Raw genomic sequence first — 20,306 nt, 5'->3', positions numbered from 1 at the left:
AAAAAAAAAAAAGTATGAGTACTGAGGTTTTAGAAGTCACTTCTCTAGTCTTCTGTGCTTCAGACATACTGAAATTACCCAGGTGCTTTCATTGGCTTGTTCAAATTTAATTTCTTATAAATTAAATGGCTGTTTTGTTTTTCTTTTAGCTTCTTCCAGATCAGCTGGTCTTGCTTCTAGAACGTCTCTTGGAGGAGAAAACACTCCACCCAAGAACCCTGCAGATCCTCCAGCAGACATACCACCTCCCTAAGCAGGATGCAGAGGTAACATGGAGTCCCTTCTGCTTCTCTCTTCTTTTGTGGGGGAGAACATTGTACCTCTTCCATCCTGGCTGTGGACACCCTGTTCCATTAGCAGGCACTGTGCTGTTTGTTTACAGTTGTGAGGGACCTGTATTCTAGCTGCTTCCCTTGTTGTGTTCGCTCAGCAGAGTGACCAGGGCTGAACTTGCTGGGGTGAGTTGAAGTCCAACAATTTTTCCCTCTTAAATCATAAAGATGAATGTAAGTCTCCTACATAAATAAATAGGTGGGGTATTTTAGAAAGCTGCATGCACAAGAGCCTTTCAGTTGGGGATGGTATTTTGGCAGGCCATCTTATGTGCCAGTGTCATGTGGTGCTCTTGCTTGTTAAAGCAGTGACTCACTTGTGCCCATGCATCCTGTTTGCATTTAGTTAGAGCAGAAAAGGAGCCAAATAAAAAGAAATGAAAACTTGCATACCCATGTTTATCATGGCTTTGTTCACAATAGCAAGGAGTTGGAAACAACCCAGGTACCCATCGACAAACGAATGGATAGAGAAGCTGTGGTGTATTAACACAATGGAATACTATGCAGCATTGAAAAACAAGGAACTCATGCAATATTATTCAAAATGGGTGAGCCTGGAGGACATTATGCTGAGTGAAATTATCTCAGTCACAAAAGAACAAATACTGCATGGTGCCACTGCTATAAAATGGGACTGATATCAGGGTTGGGGTAAGACTGAGAAAAACTGGATAAATTGCGTAACTGCGTTGGAACAGATGAGAGAAAGAATAATTTAAAAGCGATGTATGATAGGGTATTATGGTTATCACAAGCATCCACAATTAAGGTTGCATAGTGGAGTGTACTTGGGGTGGTGGGCGGGGTGCGGGGGGATTGTATATCAAAGAAAGAATTTTTACTTTTCAAAGAGAGGAGCGAACTGGGGTGGGGGAGGGGGCTGGGCAGGGAGAAAAGTGCAACAATGAATGAATGGAAATACAAAATCTATGTAAATGTTCATTAAAATTATTAAAATATAAAAAAAAACCCAAACAAACAAAAAACACCACCAAACAACAAAACAAACAAACAAACAAAATAAAAAGAAAACTAAAGCTAGCAGCCAAGGGTGGAAAAATAAAATTAGATGCCTGTGGGAACGCAATGTTGTCCTTGATATTTTCAACATATTGCAAAGGATGTAATGTGAATCCTAAGATAAATTTCTGTCTGGTTTTTGTTTTGTACAATAATAAGTATTAATGTATTTCATCATTGGAAGTAAAGCAAGAAAGCAACGACCAAGACTTTCATACAAAATTCTTAAAATGTAGAAAATGAGAGTAAGTTCAACTTGATTAACTACGCATTGTCAAAATGCTGTGCATATGGCAGCCATTGCAGTGAGTGCAGGAAATGTGCTGTTTTGAATTGAGATGTGTGGTAAGTGTATCACAGTGGCTACAAGACTTGTTCTAAAAAGAGGAATATATGATATATCATTAAGTTCTTCCTCTTGACCACTATATCGAATTGGTATTTTGGATATATTTAAAAAATACTATCAATTTTGCGATAACAAAAATTAAATAAATTGAAAAAAGTCAGCACTTAATTGAACTGAAAGGGCCAGGTGGACACTGTAATACCCATAAATGCTCATAAAATCAGGAGCTAGTTGAAAAGCTCTTGGAGATAAATTTTCTTTAAAGGAACTTTCAAATGCCAGAGTGTTATTTTTAATAAGTGCTTAAAAGACAGTTCTACTTGTAGGCATTGTTTTTGTTGTTGTTTGATGCCGTCGAGTCGTAGACGACTCATAACGACCCTATGAACAAACAGCCTGAGCACTATTCGTACATAGAGTTTCCGGAGGCAAGCCTTTTCGGAAGTGGATGCTGCTCCTGCTTCCAGGCTTGATTTAGTCAGGAAGCTCCAGCTAGCACTGTCCACCATGGGTACCCATTACCATGACTGGCACATCACTGTCACCGTCTTCAGCATCACAGCAACCACGAGTTACCTCTGTACAGCAACGCACAGACCAGTGCTATACCACCTAGAAAAATGTTTGACAGGAAAACAATTTGAACCTGGCTGAGGGCCACAGATGAATATCACCCACCTTCGGCTACTTGTAGGCATTAGATTATGTTTTAATTGACCTGAGCACCAGGGAACTGGTACCCTCATGCACTGAGCAGCGAAGGAGGACCAGGACAGGTGGCCCAGCACTTGTCCCTTGCCACCTAAAAGCTGTGAGAGGAAGCAGGCTCCACTCTTCTCCTTTCATTTTGGCAGAAAACATATTGTTCTTAACCTAAGGCTCAAGGTAGTTCTCACACATCAACTCTTAAACCTTTTGGAAAGTGTAGCACCTCTTCTCAGGATGCTTGTTTTGACCCTCTCAAGCCATACATACTCTGTTGGCCAAAGACAGGCTCCAGCCTGACCTCTCAAAAGGAGGTCCCAAAACTGTGCAGCAGCCCTGCTAGCTAGCCACGTGGATGCCTCCATGACACACGAGAAAAGGCTTACTTGCTGGAATCATCAGATTCCAGAAAGACTGCTTAGGAAAGGTTGATGCACAGGGTCAGCCTGGCTGAGACTCTCTGTCTCTCTTATTGCCACCTAGTTAGAACTGACTCGTAGCTTACTGTCCCTTGGGCTTCCAGAGTTGTAAGCAGCACAAGAGATTACCCATCTTTTTCCCTTAGAGCAGGTAGACTGGTATCACCAGAGAGGCAGAGGCTTTAGGATAGCAGAACAGCTCTCTACAGATTGTTTCACTGAAGATAAGTTTCCCAACAGAGAGTGATTAGGAAAAGCTACTCAGACAAAGTTTCATGTGAGGCAGAACTAAGGATGAGGGAGGTGCTGGCTCCACAGAGGCAGAGTGGGGACAGCATTCACATGGAGACAGGTTGGTGATAGTGTCTACACAGACGCAGCAGCAGCAAGTGCAGAGACGTGAGCCTTGTGCTCTAGGTCAGAGACAGTATATAAATAAGGACCCAAGGTTTCAGACCACTTGGTCTTTGTGGTCTTTGTTGCAACTGTTCCATTTTAAGAAAGCAGCCATAGATCATACATAAAAGAATCAGTGTGACTGCGTTCTAGAACTTTTCCTTATTGGTCTCATATAGTTACCACTTACCACAAAATGCCTGTTTTTGTTTTAAAACTGCCGTACTATTGTAAACTACACAGACCACTTGTCCTGTGGGCTGATTTGGTTTCCACCCTGCCAGCTATAGTTGAAACGAATGAAAGATTACAGAAGTCCTAGAAGCTGGTATGCTATCTTCTCTCTCTCTCTCCCATTTCTCACTCTCAAGCACACATTTTGTTACCCTGAAAACTAATGTATTGTGAAGTTAGCCTGAAGTGTGACTCAGAACCAGAAAACTTAACAGGATTTTGGCCAACTAGAATGTTTCTGGATGCTTTATTAGTTAAATGTGATTTATTGTGATGACACTTGGCTAGAATTTAAAGGTCTACTTTTATTTTAAGGGACAGAACAGAAAAAGCCATGCTTTGGTGAGATTGAGTCCTAAATATTTTGACCCTAAGGGACTTCCAGCTGTACTCCAAGCACATTACTGTTTAAAACACAGACAGTTTTGAGGGGAATGGCTGGGGTCTATGGATTCAGCAGCTGTGCTGCAGCGTCCCTTGGGCAGTGTGGCTCCAGAGAGGGCTTCTGGCAGGGCTAGAAACGTGAGGAAGGTGGCTGGGCGGGGTGTGGCCTCAGTTGGACGGGATAGGGCTGAGTGTACAGGGGGAGGGGCAGAGCAGATTGTGCGGGTGGGGGTGGGGAGGGGGTGATTGAGCACTGCAGGGCAGAGCTAGATGTGCTCTTTATGGCAGGGCTGCAGTGTTGTGCTCTGTCTGGTGTGGGCATACATTGAAGCAGGAGTGCCTGTTGGGGTGCCCACCACTTGCCTTCCTGTATCTGGTACTCTGTTGTGTCCCCCACCCCCGTCCCCTCTCTGAAGATACTCAGAAACTCACCCTCCCCTATGGGCACATCTCTGTTTACATGCATATCACCTTGTGAGAAGATGAGCATACTACTGAGATTGTTACTTGCAAACCTGTCTCCAAATCACTTTTGAATCTTGCTGTTTGTAGACCTAATTGCAAAATGTTTTGCAAAACTTTTATTGTCATATCAGTATTTTTAAATGCATCTGATCCAAGAGTCTTCTCTGTAAGAAACCTAACAATGTAGTGGCTCAGAGTCCCTCTTGTCCCAGGGTCCCTCCTGCAGCTTGTCCACCAGGCATCCATCTCCCTTATGTTCTTCCCTCCTTCTGCTTGGAGAGGGGCAGCTGTGCTGGGGAGGTTATTTTTTCACTTTTAAAAATTGTGCTCTAAGTGGAGACTTACAAAACAAATTAATTTTTCACCATCATACACTTCTGTTCTCTAACATTAATTTCAGTGTAATTACACAGTGTCATTGTACTCTTCACATTTCTTTCTTGCACTTATGATTGCCATGAATCCTTTTTTGCTTGTCTTCCCTTCCTTTGGTGATGCTGTGCTGACCATTCTCTTACTGCATACTGCCTTTCCTTTCATCATCTTATGTGTCTGTTATCTACTTACTGATTTTAGAGGCTCTCATGGCCTAGTGGGGAAGGAGTTGTGCTGCTAACCCAGAGGCAGGCTGTTCAGTTCACCAGCTGCTCCCTAAAAGAGAGATGGACAGCCTCTCCCCATATGATTTACAACCTCTGAAAACATACTGAAAAAGTTGACTCCGACTCAGAGACAGGGAGGAATTTTTTTATTAATTTTAATGAAAGTTTTCAGAGACTTTGGATTTCCATTCATTCATTGTTGCACTTTTCTCTTTGCCTACCCCTCCTCCCAATTCACTCTTCTCTTTGAAAAGTAAAAGAAAAATTCTTTCACTGTTACACAGTCTTGCCCCCCAAGTCCACTCCACTGTGCAGCCTTCATTATGGACTCCTGTCATGACAATAATACCTAATCATATATCCTTTTTAAATGGTTCTCTCCCTCATCTGTTGCAATGCAGTGTACATCATTCCTCCCCTTCTTCTCTGTCTTCCCTCAACCCCAATGTCAGTCCTGTTCTACAATAGTGGACCTATGCAATATTTGTCCTTTTGTGACTGAGATATTTCACCCAGCATAATGTCGCTGTAGGGTCATCTACCTAGCCTAGTATTTCATGAGTTCCTTGTTTTTCAGTGCTGCATAGTATTCCATTGTGTGAATATACCAGAGCTTCTCTATCCATTCATTTGTTAATGGGCACTTGGGTTGTTTCAGCTCTTTGCTATTGCGAACAAAGCCGCAATAAACATGGGTGTGCATTTATCTGCTTGGGTGGCAGTTATGGTTTCTTTAGGGTAAATGCCCAGAAGTGGAATTGCTGGCTCAAATGGTATTTCTATTTGCAAGCTTTTGAGAAAGCACCATAAAGCCTTCCATAGTGGTTGCACCATTTTACACTCCCACCAACAGTGAATAAATGTTCCCGTTTCTCTGCAGCCTCACCAGTATTTGTTGTTTGCTGTTCTGTAAAATTTTGCTGTTCTTACTGGGGTGAGATGATATCTCATAGTTGTTTTGATTTGCATAATCTGTTTGTTGACCATCTGAACGTCGTCTTTGGTGAAATGTCTGTTTATATCCTGTGCCCATTTTTCAATTGGGTTATTTACCTTTATCTCTTTGTGGTGCTCGAGTATTTTATAAGACAATGAGGATTTTTGTTGTTCTTGTTTTTTAAGAACATTTACTTCTTTCTCTTCAGTTTCCATTGCTGGTAACCATCCCAGATGATTCTAATGTAAATCTTACCTTGTTGTTAGATGCCATCCAGTTGACTCTTGGTGACCCTGTGAACAACAGATTGAATCCTCATCCTATGATGTCCACCAAACTCAAACTTCTTGTTGTAGTTCCTCTGTCAGTCCATTCTATTGGGAATCTTCCTGTCTTTCACTGACCTTCCACTTTTCCAACCTTTTCTGAGCTTAGCTTTTTACAGTAGTGGCATTATACAACACATATATTTGTCATGAATTTATTTCACAAAGCATATGTCCTTTACAGTCAGCATCATTGTTCCATGTTTTACAAATTTTTTGTTGTTTTTTATTGTTGTTTTTTGTGTGAATGTACAAATAGTTTCTTTATTTATTCTTCTGTTGACCCATATTTGGGTGCTTCTCATCTCTTTGCTACTGTAAATATTACTATTGCAATCAACATAGTTGAGGATGTTTCTTTTGACTACCATTTAAGGGAGTCAAACATGGGTCTCCTGCATGGAGGATGAGGATCCCTTCAGTGAACCACTGCTGCCCTCACTCGTTTTTTCTCACTCACTGTCCTCAAGCAGGTTCCAAGTCCTAGTGACTGTACATTGAGTTCTAGAGTCTGTAAATCCTGATGGGAGGAGACTCCCCCATCTTTCTCCTCAGGAACAGCTGGTTGATTCAAATTGCTAGAGAGATAGCCTTTTTATTAGCAGTGCAGCACTCTGAACTAGGCCATCAGAACACCTGCACTCAATTTTTAGGACTTACTAAACATGAGTGGAGGAAGATTCATCAACAACCTGCATGATGCAGATGACAAAACCCTGCTTGCTGAAACTGAGGAGGATCTGAAGTGCTTGCTGAAGGTAAAGGACTACATCCTTCAATATGGATTGAAGCTCAACATCAAGAAAACAAAGATTCTCACCACTAGGCCAATTGGCAGCATGGATCATGAGGAGATTAAGGTTGTTAACAGCTTTAGTTTGCTCAGCTTCACAATTAACATTCTTGATACCAGCAGCCAGGAAATCAAGAGACGAATTGCATTGGAAAAGTCGGTTGTCAGGGACTTCTCCAGAGTACTGAAGAGCAATGACATTAAGCAGGAAACTGAGGTGTGCCTGATCCAGGCCATAGTCTTCACAATTGCGTGCTATGCAACAGAGAGCTGGACAATGACTAGGGATGATAGAGAATTGATGCCTTTGAGCTGTGGTGCTGGAGAAGAGTATTGAATATACCCTGGACTGCTAGGAGAACAAACAAGTTTGTCCTGGAGAGAGTGAAACCGGGCTGTACTTGGAGGCAAGGATTCTGAAGCTTAGTCTGACATATTTTGGGCATGTTGCAAGGAGGCACCAGTCCTTGGAGAGGGACATCGTGTTTGCGAGGGTGGAGGGACAGTGAAAGAGAAGAAGACCCTCGATGAGATGGATTGATTCAGTGATTGGGGTAATGGGAGTAGGTGTGTCAGAGACAGTGATGTTGGCACAGGATGAAACAGGGTTTAGGGTTGTTGTACATAGGTTCACTATGAATCGCAAGCCACTCGATGGCACATAACAACAACAAACATTTTGCCAGAATTTTTCCTTATTTTGGAAGATGAGGAGTTGTTCTGTTGCTGGTGTGTTCCTTTGCATTATGGGACATTTCACTGGCCAGAAATATCCCTAGTCTCTACCTATGAGTTGCTACCCATGTGTTAAAGCTCTTGAGACCATCACATCTAGGTCATGGCCATTGGAAATGTCCAGATGTTGATGTTCTGCGGAGCATGGAGTCCCCAGTAGGGACTATTCTCTGAAGCCACAGGACTTGATTTCACCAAGAAGGTGCTTAGCCTTTGGCTCCAGCACTGAGCAGCAGCGAGCTCCTGCACTGGCCATGCTCAGTCAGCCAGAGATCATGGAAGAGGGAAGAGATTGCAGGCTTAAGCTGTGGTAACAAGTCAGTTTAAGGGCACAGGAAGTGAGGCTGACCTGCTTCCCCATCAGCCCACAAGAAAACACTGCTCCACCATCTGTCTCTGTTCTCTTCCACAACAGTCACATTCAGGTTTGGTTGCAAATGAAATCAATCCTAATTTGTGTACGTTGCCCCTGCATCTGTGTGTATCTTCTACCCTGGTCTCTTCCCATCTCCCATGTGAGTTTTATATTTGCAGGGAGGACATAGTTTTTAATGCATTGTTGTTCCATTGCAAAGAAAATAGCAAAACACTGATGTGGAGTCCCACAGTGGTCAGGATGTCTGCAGGCAGTAACCTCTCTTTGGTCCCACATGTGATTTGATATGGGCAAAGTCAGAGCATTGTTTTATTTATCAGGAACACATGGTGATTACAGACCTGGAGAGACGTTGTAGAGAAACTCTCGTAGTACTGTGGAGATACCTGGGTGGCACAGTGTGTTAAGTATTGAATAGGTAGCAAAAACCATAGAACATTCTGCTCCCATGAAGATTTCCATTCATTCATTCCTGCACTTCTCTCCCCACCCAGCCCCCCCCCATGAAGATTTAAAGCCTGCTTGTACAACCAGGAAAGGATATGATCAATGACTGGGGCCTAAAAATTAAATCCCTGTGTACATTACAAGTTTTTCACAGTAGAATGAAAAGAAAGCTAACAGATTGGGGGAAAAAAATTGGCAACTAACATTTCAGACAGAATACTACAGGGCCTCAAAAACATCTTGGGAGAAGGTGCAGCCAGAGTGCTCCTTAGAGGGAAGGATAATGAAACTCCATCTCACCTACTTTGAACATATTGTCATAAAAGGCCAGTCCCTGGAAAAGGACATCATGCTTGGAAAAGTGAAGAGTCAGTGAAAGAAAGGGAGACCCTCAACCAAATGGACTCACTATAGCAAGGATATTGAGGATGTCCCAGGATAGGGCAGGGTTGCTATAAGTCATGGTCAACTCAATGACACTTAACAGCAACAGGCTTTCCAAAAGAAAAGGACTGATAACCTAATTACAAAATAAGGATAGTATTCCCTTGTGTTAACATAATACTCCAACATTTATTGTTTGCTGTCCTGTTAAATTTTGCTGTTGTTGGGTGAAGTGCTACTCACTGTTGTTTTGATTTCCATCTTTCTGATTGGTAGTGATTTTGAATATTTTTGCATGTGTTTGTTGGCCATCTGAATGTGATGAGTCAGTCTTTCCTCTTTTTGTAATTGGACTATCAGTCTTTTTTGATCCTTTTTGTTAACACCACCCAGGGTCCCTGATGTAAGGAGAATGCACAGCCATTTCTCCCTGACTACATCGCTGGACTGGGGCCACATATGTGACTGGCTGCCACTGCGTACAGCATTGTGCAGGGGCCAGCCTTGCTCAGCAGTGTTTTGGAGCCCCACAGCCAAGTGAATAGCGACTCTGGCTGCCCAGGATGCTGGCATACCCCAGTGGAAGCACCAGCTCATCACACCTTGCTTCACATTGTGGGGCACCACCATAGAACCAAACCTGAGCAGTGCATTTCCAGGTTGGGAAAAAAAGAGAGCCATTATGGATGGCTGAATGGTATGTGGCAGTCAGTAGAACTTCCAGACTTCATGTGGAAATCCCGTCCTCTTCTAAGGAAAACTCCCATTATCTCTTTAGGAGATCGAATGCTAATCTATCTGAACGTTCAGATATAACTTAAGCTCAATTCATATAATGTCAGAGGCTTGCTAGGGCCACTGTTTCCTCCTACAGAATTTGGAAAGCTTAGAGGGATGTAGATTGATTAAGAAGGAACAGGTTTACATTTCATTAGATACGTTTTTGTTTTTTAAATCATGATTGCTTATAGGAAAGCTATGGTGGCCCAATCCATAGAAAGCAGTGGTGCTAACCCAGCGGCTTCATGTGTCTGCCGCTCCAGGCCACCACTTACTAGATAGGAGAAACACCAGCAGCCTCCTCCCACGGGACTTACAGCCTTAGAAATCTGATTGCGGACCAGCTAGGAGTCAGTTCTGACTGACTTGGCTGAAGTGAGGGAAAAGTGTTTCTTCTTGTTGTGTTTGCTTCTTTCTCTACTGTTTGTACAGGTCAAAGGAACACTGTATTTTTAAAATCAAGAAAGATGTGAATCAGAGCTGTATCCTTGCTTCATACCTATTCAGTCTGTATGCTAAGTGAATCATTTGTGAAGCCGTACTTTATGAAGAATATGGCATTAGGATCAGGATAGAAAGACTCGTCAACAACCTGTGCTATGCTGAAAATGAGGACTTGAAACACTTGCAGCAGAAGATCAAGGGCCTTCAATATGAATTGCATCTCAACCTCAGGAAGACAAAAATCCTCACCACTGGGTCAGAACATCATGATAAATGTAGAAAATATTGAAATTGTCAATGACTTCATCTTACTCAGAAGCCACAGTCAGCACCCTTGGTACCAGCAGACAGATCAGGAGATGTATTGCATTGTTGAAGTCTCTAGAGACCTTCCCAATTACTGGAGAGCTGTGATGTCATTTTAAAGACTAAGGTACATCTAATTCAAGCCATGGGGGAGGAAGGGTTGTCAATTGTACATCTGAAAGCTGGACAGCAAGTAAATATGACAGAAAAAGAATCAATGCCTTTGAGCTGTGGTGTTAGAGAATAGTACTGAATTATCTCATGGGCTGACGAAAGAACTAACAGATATGTCTTGGGAAAGGTACAGGCAGAGAGCTTCTTGTAGCAAAGATGGCAAAGCTTTGTCTTCCACACTTTGGGCATGTTGTTATGAGAGGCTGTTCCTTGGAGAGTGACATCAAGCTTGGAAATGTAGAGGTCAGTGAAACAGAGGAAAACTCTCAAAGACTGTGGCAGTGGGCTCGAGTGTGTCAGAGGTGATAGAGGATGTCACAAGATAAGAGAGGGTTCAGCATGCAATAACTATATTTTATTACTGGCCTCATGTGATGTTGTTGTTGTTGTTGTTATGTGCCATCGAGTCGCTTGCATCTCATAGCGACCCTATATACAAGATCTCTAAATGCTGTTCTATCCTGTGCCAACCTAGCCATCTCAAACGCACTTATTCCCACCACTCCAGTCACAGAATCGATCCATCTCACCAAAGGTCTCCTCTCCTTCGCCTCCCTTCCACTCTTCCAAACATGATGACCCTCTCCAAGGGCCAGTCCTTCCTTGCAACATGCCCAAAATATGTCAGACTAAGCTTCAGAATCCTTGCCTCCAGGGATCACTCTGGCTTCACTCTCTCGAGGACAAACCTGTTTGTTCTCCTAGCAGTCCATGGTATATTCAACACTCTTCTCCAGCACCACAGCTCAAAGGCATCAATCCTCTTTCTATCAACCCTATTCACTGTCCAACTTTCTGATGCATAGCACATAATTGCGAAGACTATAGCCCGGATCAGACGCACCTTAGTCTCCAGCCTGACATCATTGCTCTTCAGTACTCTTGAGAGGTCCCTCACAGCCGACTTTCCCAGTACAATTCGTCTCCTGATTTCCTGGCTGCTGTTACCAAGAGTGTTGACTGTGGAGCCAAGTAAATTAAAACTGTTAACTATCTCAATCTCTTCACCTTCCATGCTGATGCTGCCAATTGTTCCCAGTGGTTAGAATCTTTGTTTTCTTGACATTTAGCTTCAGTCCATATAGGAGGCTGTAGTCCTTGATCTTCTGCAGCAAGCGCCTCAGGTCCTCCTCAGTTAGAGCGAGCAGGGTGGTGTCATCTGCATAACGCAGGTTGTTGATGATTCTTCCACCAATCCTGATGCCACATTCCTCTTCGTATAGCCCAGCGTCTCGAATGATCTGTTCTGCATACAAATTGAAAAGATACAGAGACAGAATACATCCCTGACGAACCCCCTTCTTGATTTTGAACCATGTAGTGTCTCCTTGCTCTGTTCTGACAACTGCCTCTTGGTCCAAGTATAAGTTTCGCATTAGCACAATCAGATGTTCTGGGCCTCATGTGATAGGTATCTGAAAATATATTAATCAGTGGATTTGCATGTTTTTGTATTGGATTTCTGTACCAAAATCCATACCAACACATTTACCTGTTTAATTTTTACCATTGTTTTTCTCTCACAGTATCTCATTATTGCATTTCCCCAGTAAAAAGATGTCTTATCTTTTTATGTACATGTAGCCATTTGTATTTCTTTGGAGCAATGTCTAGGTAGATCCTTGGTACATTTTGGGAGGGTTTTCTTTATTGCTATGAGTTGTTTTAGTTAAAAGTTTTTAATCCAGTACATGATATGCAAATAATTGTTCCCACTCTATGAATTATCTCTTCTATTTCATGATGGTGCATTGTTGTTGTTGTTGTTGTTGTTGTTGTTGTTAGGTGCCATTGAGTGAGTATAACTCATAGCAACCCTGTAAACAAAACATCTGAAACTAGGGCTGACCTGCATCGTCCTCACTCTTCCTGACACACAAGAAGAGCCCATTGCAGCAGTCACTGTGTCAGTCTACCTGGTTGAGGGTCTTTCTCTCCTTTGTAGTCCCTCCACCTTTCCCAACATCGTGCTATGTCCAAAGTATGTGAGCTGAAGCCTCATCATTCTTGCCTCCACAGAACACTCTGGCTTCACCCTCTCCAAGACATATCTATTCACTCTCTTGGCCGTCCATGAGATGTTCAGTGCTCTTCTCCAACACCACAGCTCAAAGGCGTCAATTATTTTTCTGTCATCCTTATTCATTGCCGAGGTCTCAGATACATAGCTGGTAATCTGGAAGACTATGGCGTGAATCAGACACACCTTAGTCCTCAGACTCAGACTGACATTACTACTTCTCAATAATTTGTAAATGTCCCTAACTGAAGATTTTCCCAGTGCAGTGCATCTCCTTATCTGCTGAGTGCTTATACCAAGAGTGTTAATTGTGATCCAAGCAAGATGAAGCTGTTCAGTTTCAGTCTCCTCTCTCCATCATGACAGTGCCTATTGGTCCAGTGATAAGAATCTTTGTTTTCTTGATGTTGGGATGCAGTTCATACTGATGGTTCCTTTCCTTGATCTTTTGCAGCAAGTTCTTTAAGTCCTCCTCATTTTCAGCAAGTAAGGTTGTGTCATCTGCATAATGCAGGTTATTGATGAGTCTCCCTCCAAACTTGATGCCACATTACTCTTCATAGAGTCCAACCTCTCAGATATTTTGCTCATCATACAAGTTAGAGAGGTTTGGAGAAAGAATACATCCTTGATGCACTCCTTTCCTAATTCCAAACAATGCACTGTTCCCCTGCTCTCTTCACACAACAGCCTCCTGCTCAAGGTATAGGTTCCTCATGAGTACAATAAAGTTCTCTGAGATTCCCATTCTTCTCAGTGTCAGCCACAACTTGTCATAATCCACACAGTGAAATGCCTTTGCATAGTTAATAAAGCAGAAATAGACATTCTCCTGGTATTTCTTACTTTCAGCTAGGATCCGTTTGACATCAGCAGTGATATCCCTGGTGCTATAGCCTCTTCTAAATCCCACCTGAACTTCCGGCACTTCCCTATTAACATACTGTGCCAGCCGTTTTTGAATGATCTTCAGCAATATTTTGCTTGCATGTGATATCAATGATGTTGTTTGATAATTTCCACATTCAGTTGGACCACGCTTCTTGGGAATAGGAACAAATATGGACTGTTTCCAGTCCATTGCCCAGATAGCTGTCCTCCAAATTTCCTGGCATAGGCTGGTGAGTGCGTCCAAGGCTGCATCTGTTAATTGAAACAAATCCATTGGTATCCCATTGATTCATCGGGCCTATTTTTTACCAGTGCCTTCAATGCAGCTTCCACTTCCTCTTTCATTACCATTGGCTCCTGTTCATATGGTACTTCCTGAAATTTTTCAGTTTCTATCAGTTCTTTCTGGTACAATGACTCTATGTATTCCCTCCATTTTCTTTTGATGCTTCCTGGATCATTCAGTATATTGTCCATTACGTCTTTCAAAATTGTGACATGAGGCTCAAATTTGTTTTTCAGTTAGTTCAACTTGAGAAATGCAGAGCAAGTTCTTCCCTTTATATTCTCCAATTCCAGCTCTCTGCACATTCCATTGTAATACTTTGCTTTGTCCTCCAGAGCTGCCCTTTGAAATCGTCTGTTCAGCTTTTACTTTGACATGTTTTCCTTTAGATTTTGCTTCTTGACATTCCAGTGCAATTTTTAGAATCTCTTCTGACGTATATTTCTACTTTTTCTTTCTTCTCTGTTTTTGTAATGACCTTTTGCTTTCTTCATGGGTGATATCATCCCACAACTCATCTGGTCTTCTGTTATTGGTGTTTAATTCCTCAATGATGCCTTATGATGATCATGAAATTCCAATGGAATTGATTAAAGATCATATCTTGGTTCGTGTGGACTTATTTTCATTTTCTTTGGCCTCAATTTGAACTTGCATATGAGTCATTGATGATCTGACCCACAGTATGCCCCTGGCCTAGTTTTGACTGCTGACACTGAGTTTCTCCAACGATTTGTTCCATAAATGTAGTCAATCTGATTTCTATGCAGCCCATCAGGTGAAATCCACATGTAAAGTTGTCTTTTGTATCTTTTACAAAAAGTATTTGCAATGAATAAATCATTGTATATATAAAATTCAATCATTATTTCCAGCCTCATTTCTATTACCAAGCCCATATTTTCCAACTACTCTTCCTTCTTCACTTTTGCATTCCAATCACCAGTTATCATTAATACATTCTGATTTCATGTTCATTCAATTTCAGACTGCAAAATTTGGTAAAAATTCTCAATTTCTTCCTCTTTGGCACTAGATGTAGGAGCACATATTTGAGTAATAGGTTAACCAGTCTTCCTTGTATGTGTATGAATATTATTAGTCATTTACAACATGGTATTTCAGGAAAGAACTTGAAATTAACTTTTTGACTCTGAATGTAACAGCATTCTTCTTCTGTTGTTCATTCCCTGCATAGTATATCAGTTGGTACATGGAACATTGGAAAACTGGAAATTGTTAAAAATAAAATGGAATGCATGAATCTCAACATGCTAGGTGTTAGTGAGATTCGATGGGCCAGCTACGGGCACTTTGAATCGGATAATCATATGATCGTGCCCTGTAAAGCTTTTGTAAAAGCTTTTGGGTTTTTTATTTTGACCAGTATAAATTTATCTTTTTTTTCTTTTGTGACTTAATATTTTAGTGTCTTGTCTAAGAAATTGTCACCCAATCCAGAGACATGAATGAACATTGACAAACAAAGGATCCTGCTTAGTGCAAATAGTGGTATGTTGTATAAATACCCAGGAACAAAAACAGAGAAAAGATGCATGAAATGATGAAACATTATAAGGTGGCTCTGAAAATGGATTTTTCTTTTTTTACTTTATTTTCTTAAGGTTTTTTTCTTATTGTGATTTTTAACGAATGTTTACAGATAAGTTGGCTTTCATTCATTATTGCACCTTTTCCTCCCTCTTCCTCCATGCCTCCCCTGGTCCACTTTGCTGTGGACCTCTTATTCTGCACTGTTGTCATATAAATAATCATATGTTCCTCTTAAACATTCCTTTCCTTCATCTTTCCAATGCAGTATTCATTATTTATCTCCTTTTTTCTTTGTTTCACCCCAGCCCCCATGTTACTCCTGTTTTATAACAGTGGCATTACACCATATTTGTACTTTTATGGCTGAGATATTTCACTCAGTATAATACTCTCTAGGGTTACATGTTTTATAATATTCATGAGGGTTTTTTTCAGTGCTCTGTAGTATTCGATTATGTGAATATATCATCAGTTTTTCTCTCCATTTGTTGAGGGGTACTTGGGTTGCTTCCAGCTCTTTGCTATAGTGAATAACACAGCAATAAGCATGGGTGTGCATATATCTGTTTGGGTGGCAGCTCTGGTTTCTTTAGGGTATATTCCTACTAGTGGAATTGCTGAGTCAAATGATATTTCTATTTGCAACTTTTTAGAAAATGCCAAACCACCTTCCATAGTGGTTATACCATTTTACACTCCTACTAGTAGTGAATAAGGGTTCCAATCTCTCTACAACCTCACCAGCATTTGTTGTTTGCTGCTCTTTTAAACTTTGCTGTTGTTACTGGGGTGAGATGATATCTCATAGTTGTTTTTATTTGCATTTCTCTGATAGCTATGGATTTTGAACATTTTATCTTTGTCGTCTTTGGTGAAGTGTGCCCATTTTGCAATTTGGTTGTTTATTTTTCTTCTTGTTTTCATGCTAGAATGTTCTACAAATTTTAGATAAGAAGCCCTTATCAAATATGTCATTACCAAATGTATTTTCCCAGTCTGTCACTTTCCTTACCCTGTTGGAGAAGTTTTTTAACACATTGCTGCAAATCATGGTTATAGCGAAAAAAAATGTGTTTCTAAGCACAGTCATCAATTTAAACGTGTGCAGCAGCGTGTTAATGTGCATAGGGATTTGATCCTTAGAAGGTCCTATTCATATTTTTTTTCATTCATCTATTCTCTCCTGGTTGTAGATTTTTCATTATGCTTGGAAGACTGTTCACCTTATGGATTAGGGCATCTAGAGTTCTTCCAGGGTTCCTCTCATTAATTCTATAGTCCTTGGTTTTACTATTAGGTCCTTGATCCACCATGAGTTAGATTTTGTGTATGGTGTGAGCTGTGGGTTTTGCTTGAGTTTTCTACAGATTGTTTTCCAATTTTGCCAAAAACATTTGTTAAGGAGGCTTTCGTTTCCCCACTTAACTGATTTTGTTCCTTTTCAAAAATCAGTTGACAGGGGAGCTCTGGTGTCCTAGTGACAAGAAGCTGCACTGCAATCCCAGAGGCGTGCAGTTTGAATCCACCAGATACTGGAGGGACAATCTCCTCCTGTACCAGTTAGATTCAATTTGACAGTACACACACAAAAAAGAATAGATTTAAAAAAAAAAATAGTTAACCCTAGGGAGATGAGCTGATTTCTGGTTCTTGATTGTATTCCGTTGATCTGTGTGTCTATCACTCCTTACTGTCTTGACCACCACGGCTGTAATGTAGGATTTGAAATGAGAGAGTGAGTTGCCTCTTACCTTGTTTCTCTTTTTCAAGAGTGCTTTGCTTATTCAGGGTCTCTTTCCATTCCAGATGAAATTGGAAGAATGGAATTTGTATTTGTATTGGATTGCATTGACCATTTAGATTGCCATTGGTAGAATTATCATTTTCACAAGATTGAGTCTTTCAAAATACTGAGTCTTCCTATCCCATGAACATAGTATATTCTTCCATTTCCCCAGATCTCTTTTTATTTCTTGTAGTGATGTTTTTTAATTTTCTTTGAATAGATCTTTTGTGTTTCTCGTTAGATTTACTGCCAAGTATTTAATCCTGTGGTTAGCTACTGTGATGGGTATTCTTTTTCTTAGCTCCATTTCTGTATTGTCTTTGTCACTATATAGGGATCCAACTGACTTTTGTATGTTAATATTGTACTTAGAGTTGCTGTGATGCTGAACACTATTCCATAGTTGTGCCAAATACCATAATGGTTACTCATTATGTAGAGGGGTTGAATGAGCTTCCAGATTGATTCATGTTGGGAAGCAGAACTGGCATCCACTTCCTAAACTAGATGCCTTTGGAAACTCTACAAACTCTCTTATAAATGTACAGAAATAATGTTAATTATAGAATAGGTCTTTTGTGCAAAGCTTATTCTGAGCCATATTTGACTCCACAACACTTAGACACTGCTAAATGAGACTAATGCTGTTATATCTGGAGGAACATTATTCCACTTTCCACATCACTCTTTGTCAGTGTGCTGTATGAAATAACCTGGGTTTGCTATGATGCTGAACCTTGTTCCATGGGGATATCAAATACCATAATGGTTTCCGATTGTGGACAGTGTTTGGTGGAGCTCCCAGTTGTAAAACAGGTTCGGAAGTAGGAGTGGCATCCACTTCCTAAACCACATCCCTCTGGAAACTCTGTAAACTTGGAGAAAAAGCGATAGCTATGGAAAGAAGACATTAGGTCTATTGTTCTATGAGTTTCTTTGAGTCAACCTCAACTCAAAGACAATCAACAGTAACAACAATAATCCTATCTTTCCACTTTGCTGAATTGTCCAGCAGTTTTCATGCTGAGTCTTTAGGGTTTTATAAGTATACTATCATATCACCTGCGTATAGAAATATACTGCTATCATTAAGATGTCCCTGAAGTACTTACTGCATAAGGTCGGACTGCAGCCTTGAATATGGATTGAAACTCAACATCAAGAAAACAAAGATTTCCACCACTGGCCAGCATCATGATAGGTGGTGAAGAGATTGAGATTATTAACAACAGCTTTCAGTAAAACATCCTTGGGACCAGCAGTCAGGAAATAAAAGACAAATTGCATTGGAAATGTCTGCTGTCAGAGACCTCTCCAGAGTACTAAAGAGCAACATTGTCAGTCTGGATACTAAGATGCACCTGATCCACACCATAGTCTTTGCAATGAATTGCTATGCATCAGAAAGCTGAAAAATGAATAGGGTTGATAGAATTAGCCTTTGAGCTATGGTGCTAGAGAAGAGTATTGACTGCTAGAAGACCAAACAAGTTCATCCTGGAGAGGGTGATACCAGGCTGCTCCTTGGAGGCAAGAATTCTGAAGATTCGTCTGACATACTTTGGACATGTTGCACAGAGGGACCAGTCCTCAGAGTGGGACGTCATACTTGGGAGGGTGGAGGGACAGCACAAGAGTGGAAGACCCTCGATGACATGGATTGATTCAATGACTGGGTTAATGGGAATAGGTGTGTCAGAGACAATAAGATTGGCACACGATAGAGCAGGGTTTGAGTGTTTAAATCAGGTAAGGGTATTAGATTTTGTGAAAGCACTTTTCTACAGTTGCTAGGATCTTGTGGTTCTTGTTCTTTGCTTTGTTAATGTGATGAATTACACTGACTTTTTTTAACTTGATAATATTTTCATTTTTTATGATTAATTTTAATGGAAGTTTACAGAGACTTTGGATTTCCATTCATTCATTGTTGCATTTTCTACCTGCCCACTCCTCCCCCTCATTTCGCTCTTCTCTTTGAAAAGTAAAATAAAAATTCTTTCACTGTTACACAATCTTTCCCCTCAAGTCCACTCCACTATGCATCCTTCGTTCTGGACGCCTGTGATGACAATAATACCTAATCATATATATCTTTTAAACAGTTCTCTCTCTCATCTGTTTCAATGCAGTATATATAATTTATCCCATCTTTTTCAATCCTCCCCCCGCAACCCTTATGTCAGTCCAATTTTACAACAGTGGCACTATGCAGTATTTGTCCTTTTGTGATTAAGATATTTCACTCAACATAATATCCTCCAGAGTCATCCATTTTGTATATTTCATGAGTTCCTTATTTTTCAATGCAGCTTAGTATTCCATTGTTGACTTTACCAGAGTTATCTATAAATTTATTTGTTGATGAACACTTAGGTTGTTTCCACCTATTTGCTATTGTAAACAAAGCTACAGTAAACATAAATATGCATATATCTGCTTGGGTGGCACTTCTGGATTCTATAGGGTATTTTCCCAGTACTGGAATTGCGGAGTCAGTTGGATTGTTTACCTTTATCTTGTTGTGGTACTCGAGTATTTTATATATTCTAGATAAAATTCCCTTATCTGACATGTCATTACTAAATACTTTTTTCCAGTCTGTGGCTTCCCTTTATACCCTGTTGGAGAAGTTTTTGGATATACATAGGGATTTGATTCATAGAAGGTCCCATTTATCCTCTCCTGGTTGTAGATTTTTCAGGATGCTTGAAAGACTGTTGATGCTGTGGATTAGGATGTGTAGAGTTCTTCCAAGCTTTTCTTTAATGACGTTTATAGTCCTTGGTTTTAGTCCTAGGTCCATGATCCACCTTGAGTTTGTTTTTGTATACAGAGTGAGGTGTGGATCGTGCTTGAGTTTTCTGCAGATAGTTTTCCAATTTTGCTAACCCCATTTGTTATAAAGGCTGTCATTTCCCCACTTAACTGATTTCATGTCCTTGTCAAAAACCAGTTGATCATAGGTAGATGGGCTGATTTCCGGGTTCTCAATTCTATTCCATTGATCTATGTGTCTGTCACTGTACCAGTACCATGCTGTTTTGACCATCACGGCAGTGTAGTTGTTGTTGTTGTTATGTGCCGTCGAGTCGCTTGCGACTCATAGTGACCCTATGTACAACAGCCCTAAACTTGCTCTGTCCTGTGCCAATCGC

The 20,306-nt window shown here is 40.9% G+C and overlaps 1 protein-coding gene across 1 annotated transcript in view; it reads left to right on the top strand.

Moving 5' to 3' along the window:
• LOC102848488 (chromosome unknown open reading frame, human C9orf3) overlaps nt 1-20,306 on the top strand; it is a 704,390-nt gene that overhangs the window by 651,806 nt on the left and 32,278 nt on the right. Inside the window, exon 13 of the mRNA XM_006898876.1 lies at nt 150-266. Coding sequence (XP_006898938.1) covers nt 150-266 — 117 coding nt within the window. The remainder of the gene's footprint in view (nt 1-149; nt 267-20,306) is intronic.

The sequence above is a fragment of the Elephantulus edwardii genome, unplaced genomic scaffold (genome assembly GCF_000299155.1).
Source record: "Elephantulus edwardii isolate Elephantulus edwardi_28Jun2011 unplaced genomic scaffold, EleEdw1.0 scaffold00238, whole genome shotgun sequence".
NCBI classification, from domain to species: Eukaryota; Metazoa; Chordata; class Mammalia; order Macroscelidea; family Macroscelididae; genus Elephantulus; species Elephantulus edwardii.
This window is presented reverse-complemented; position numbering and strand designations above follow the sequence as displayed.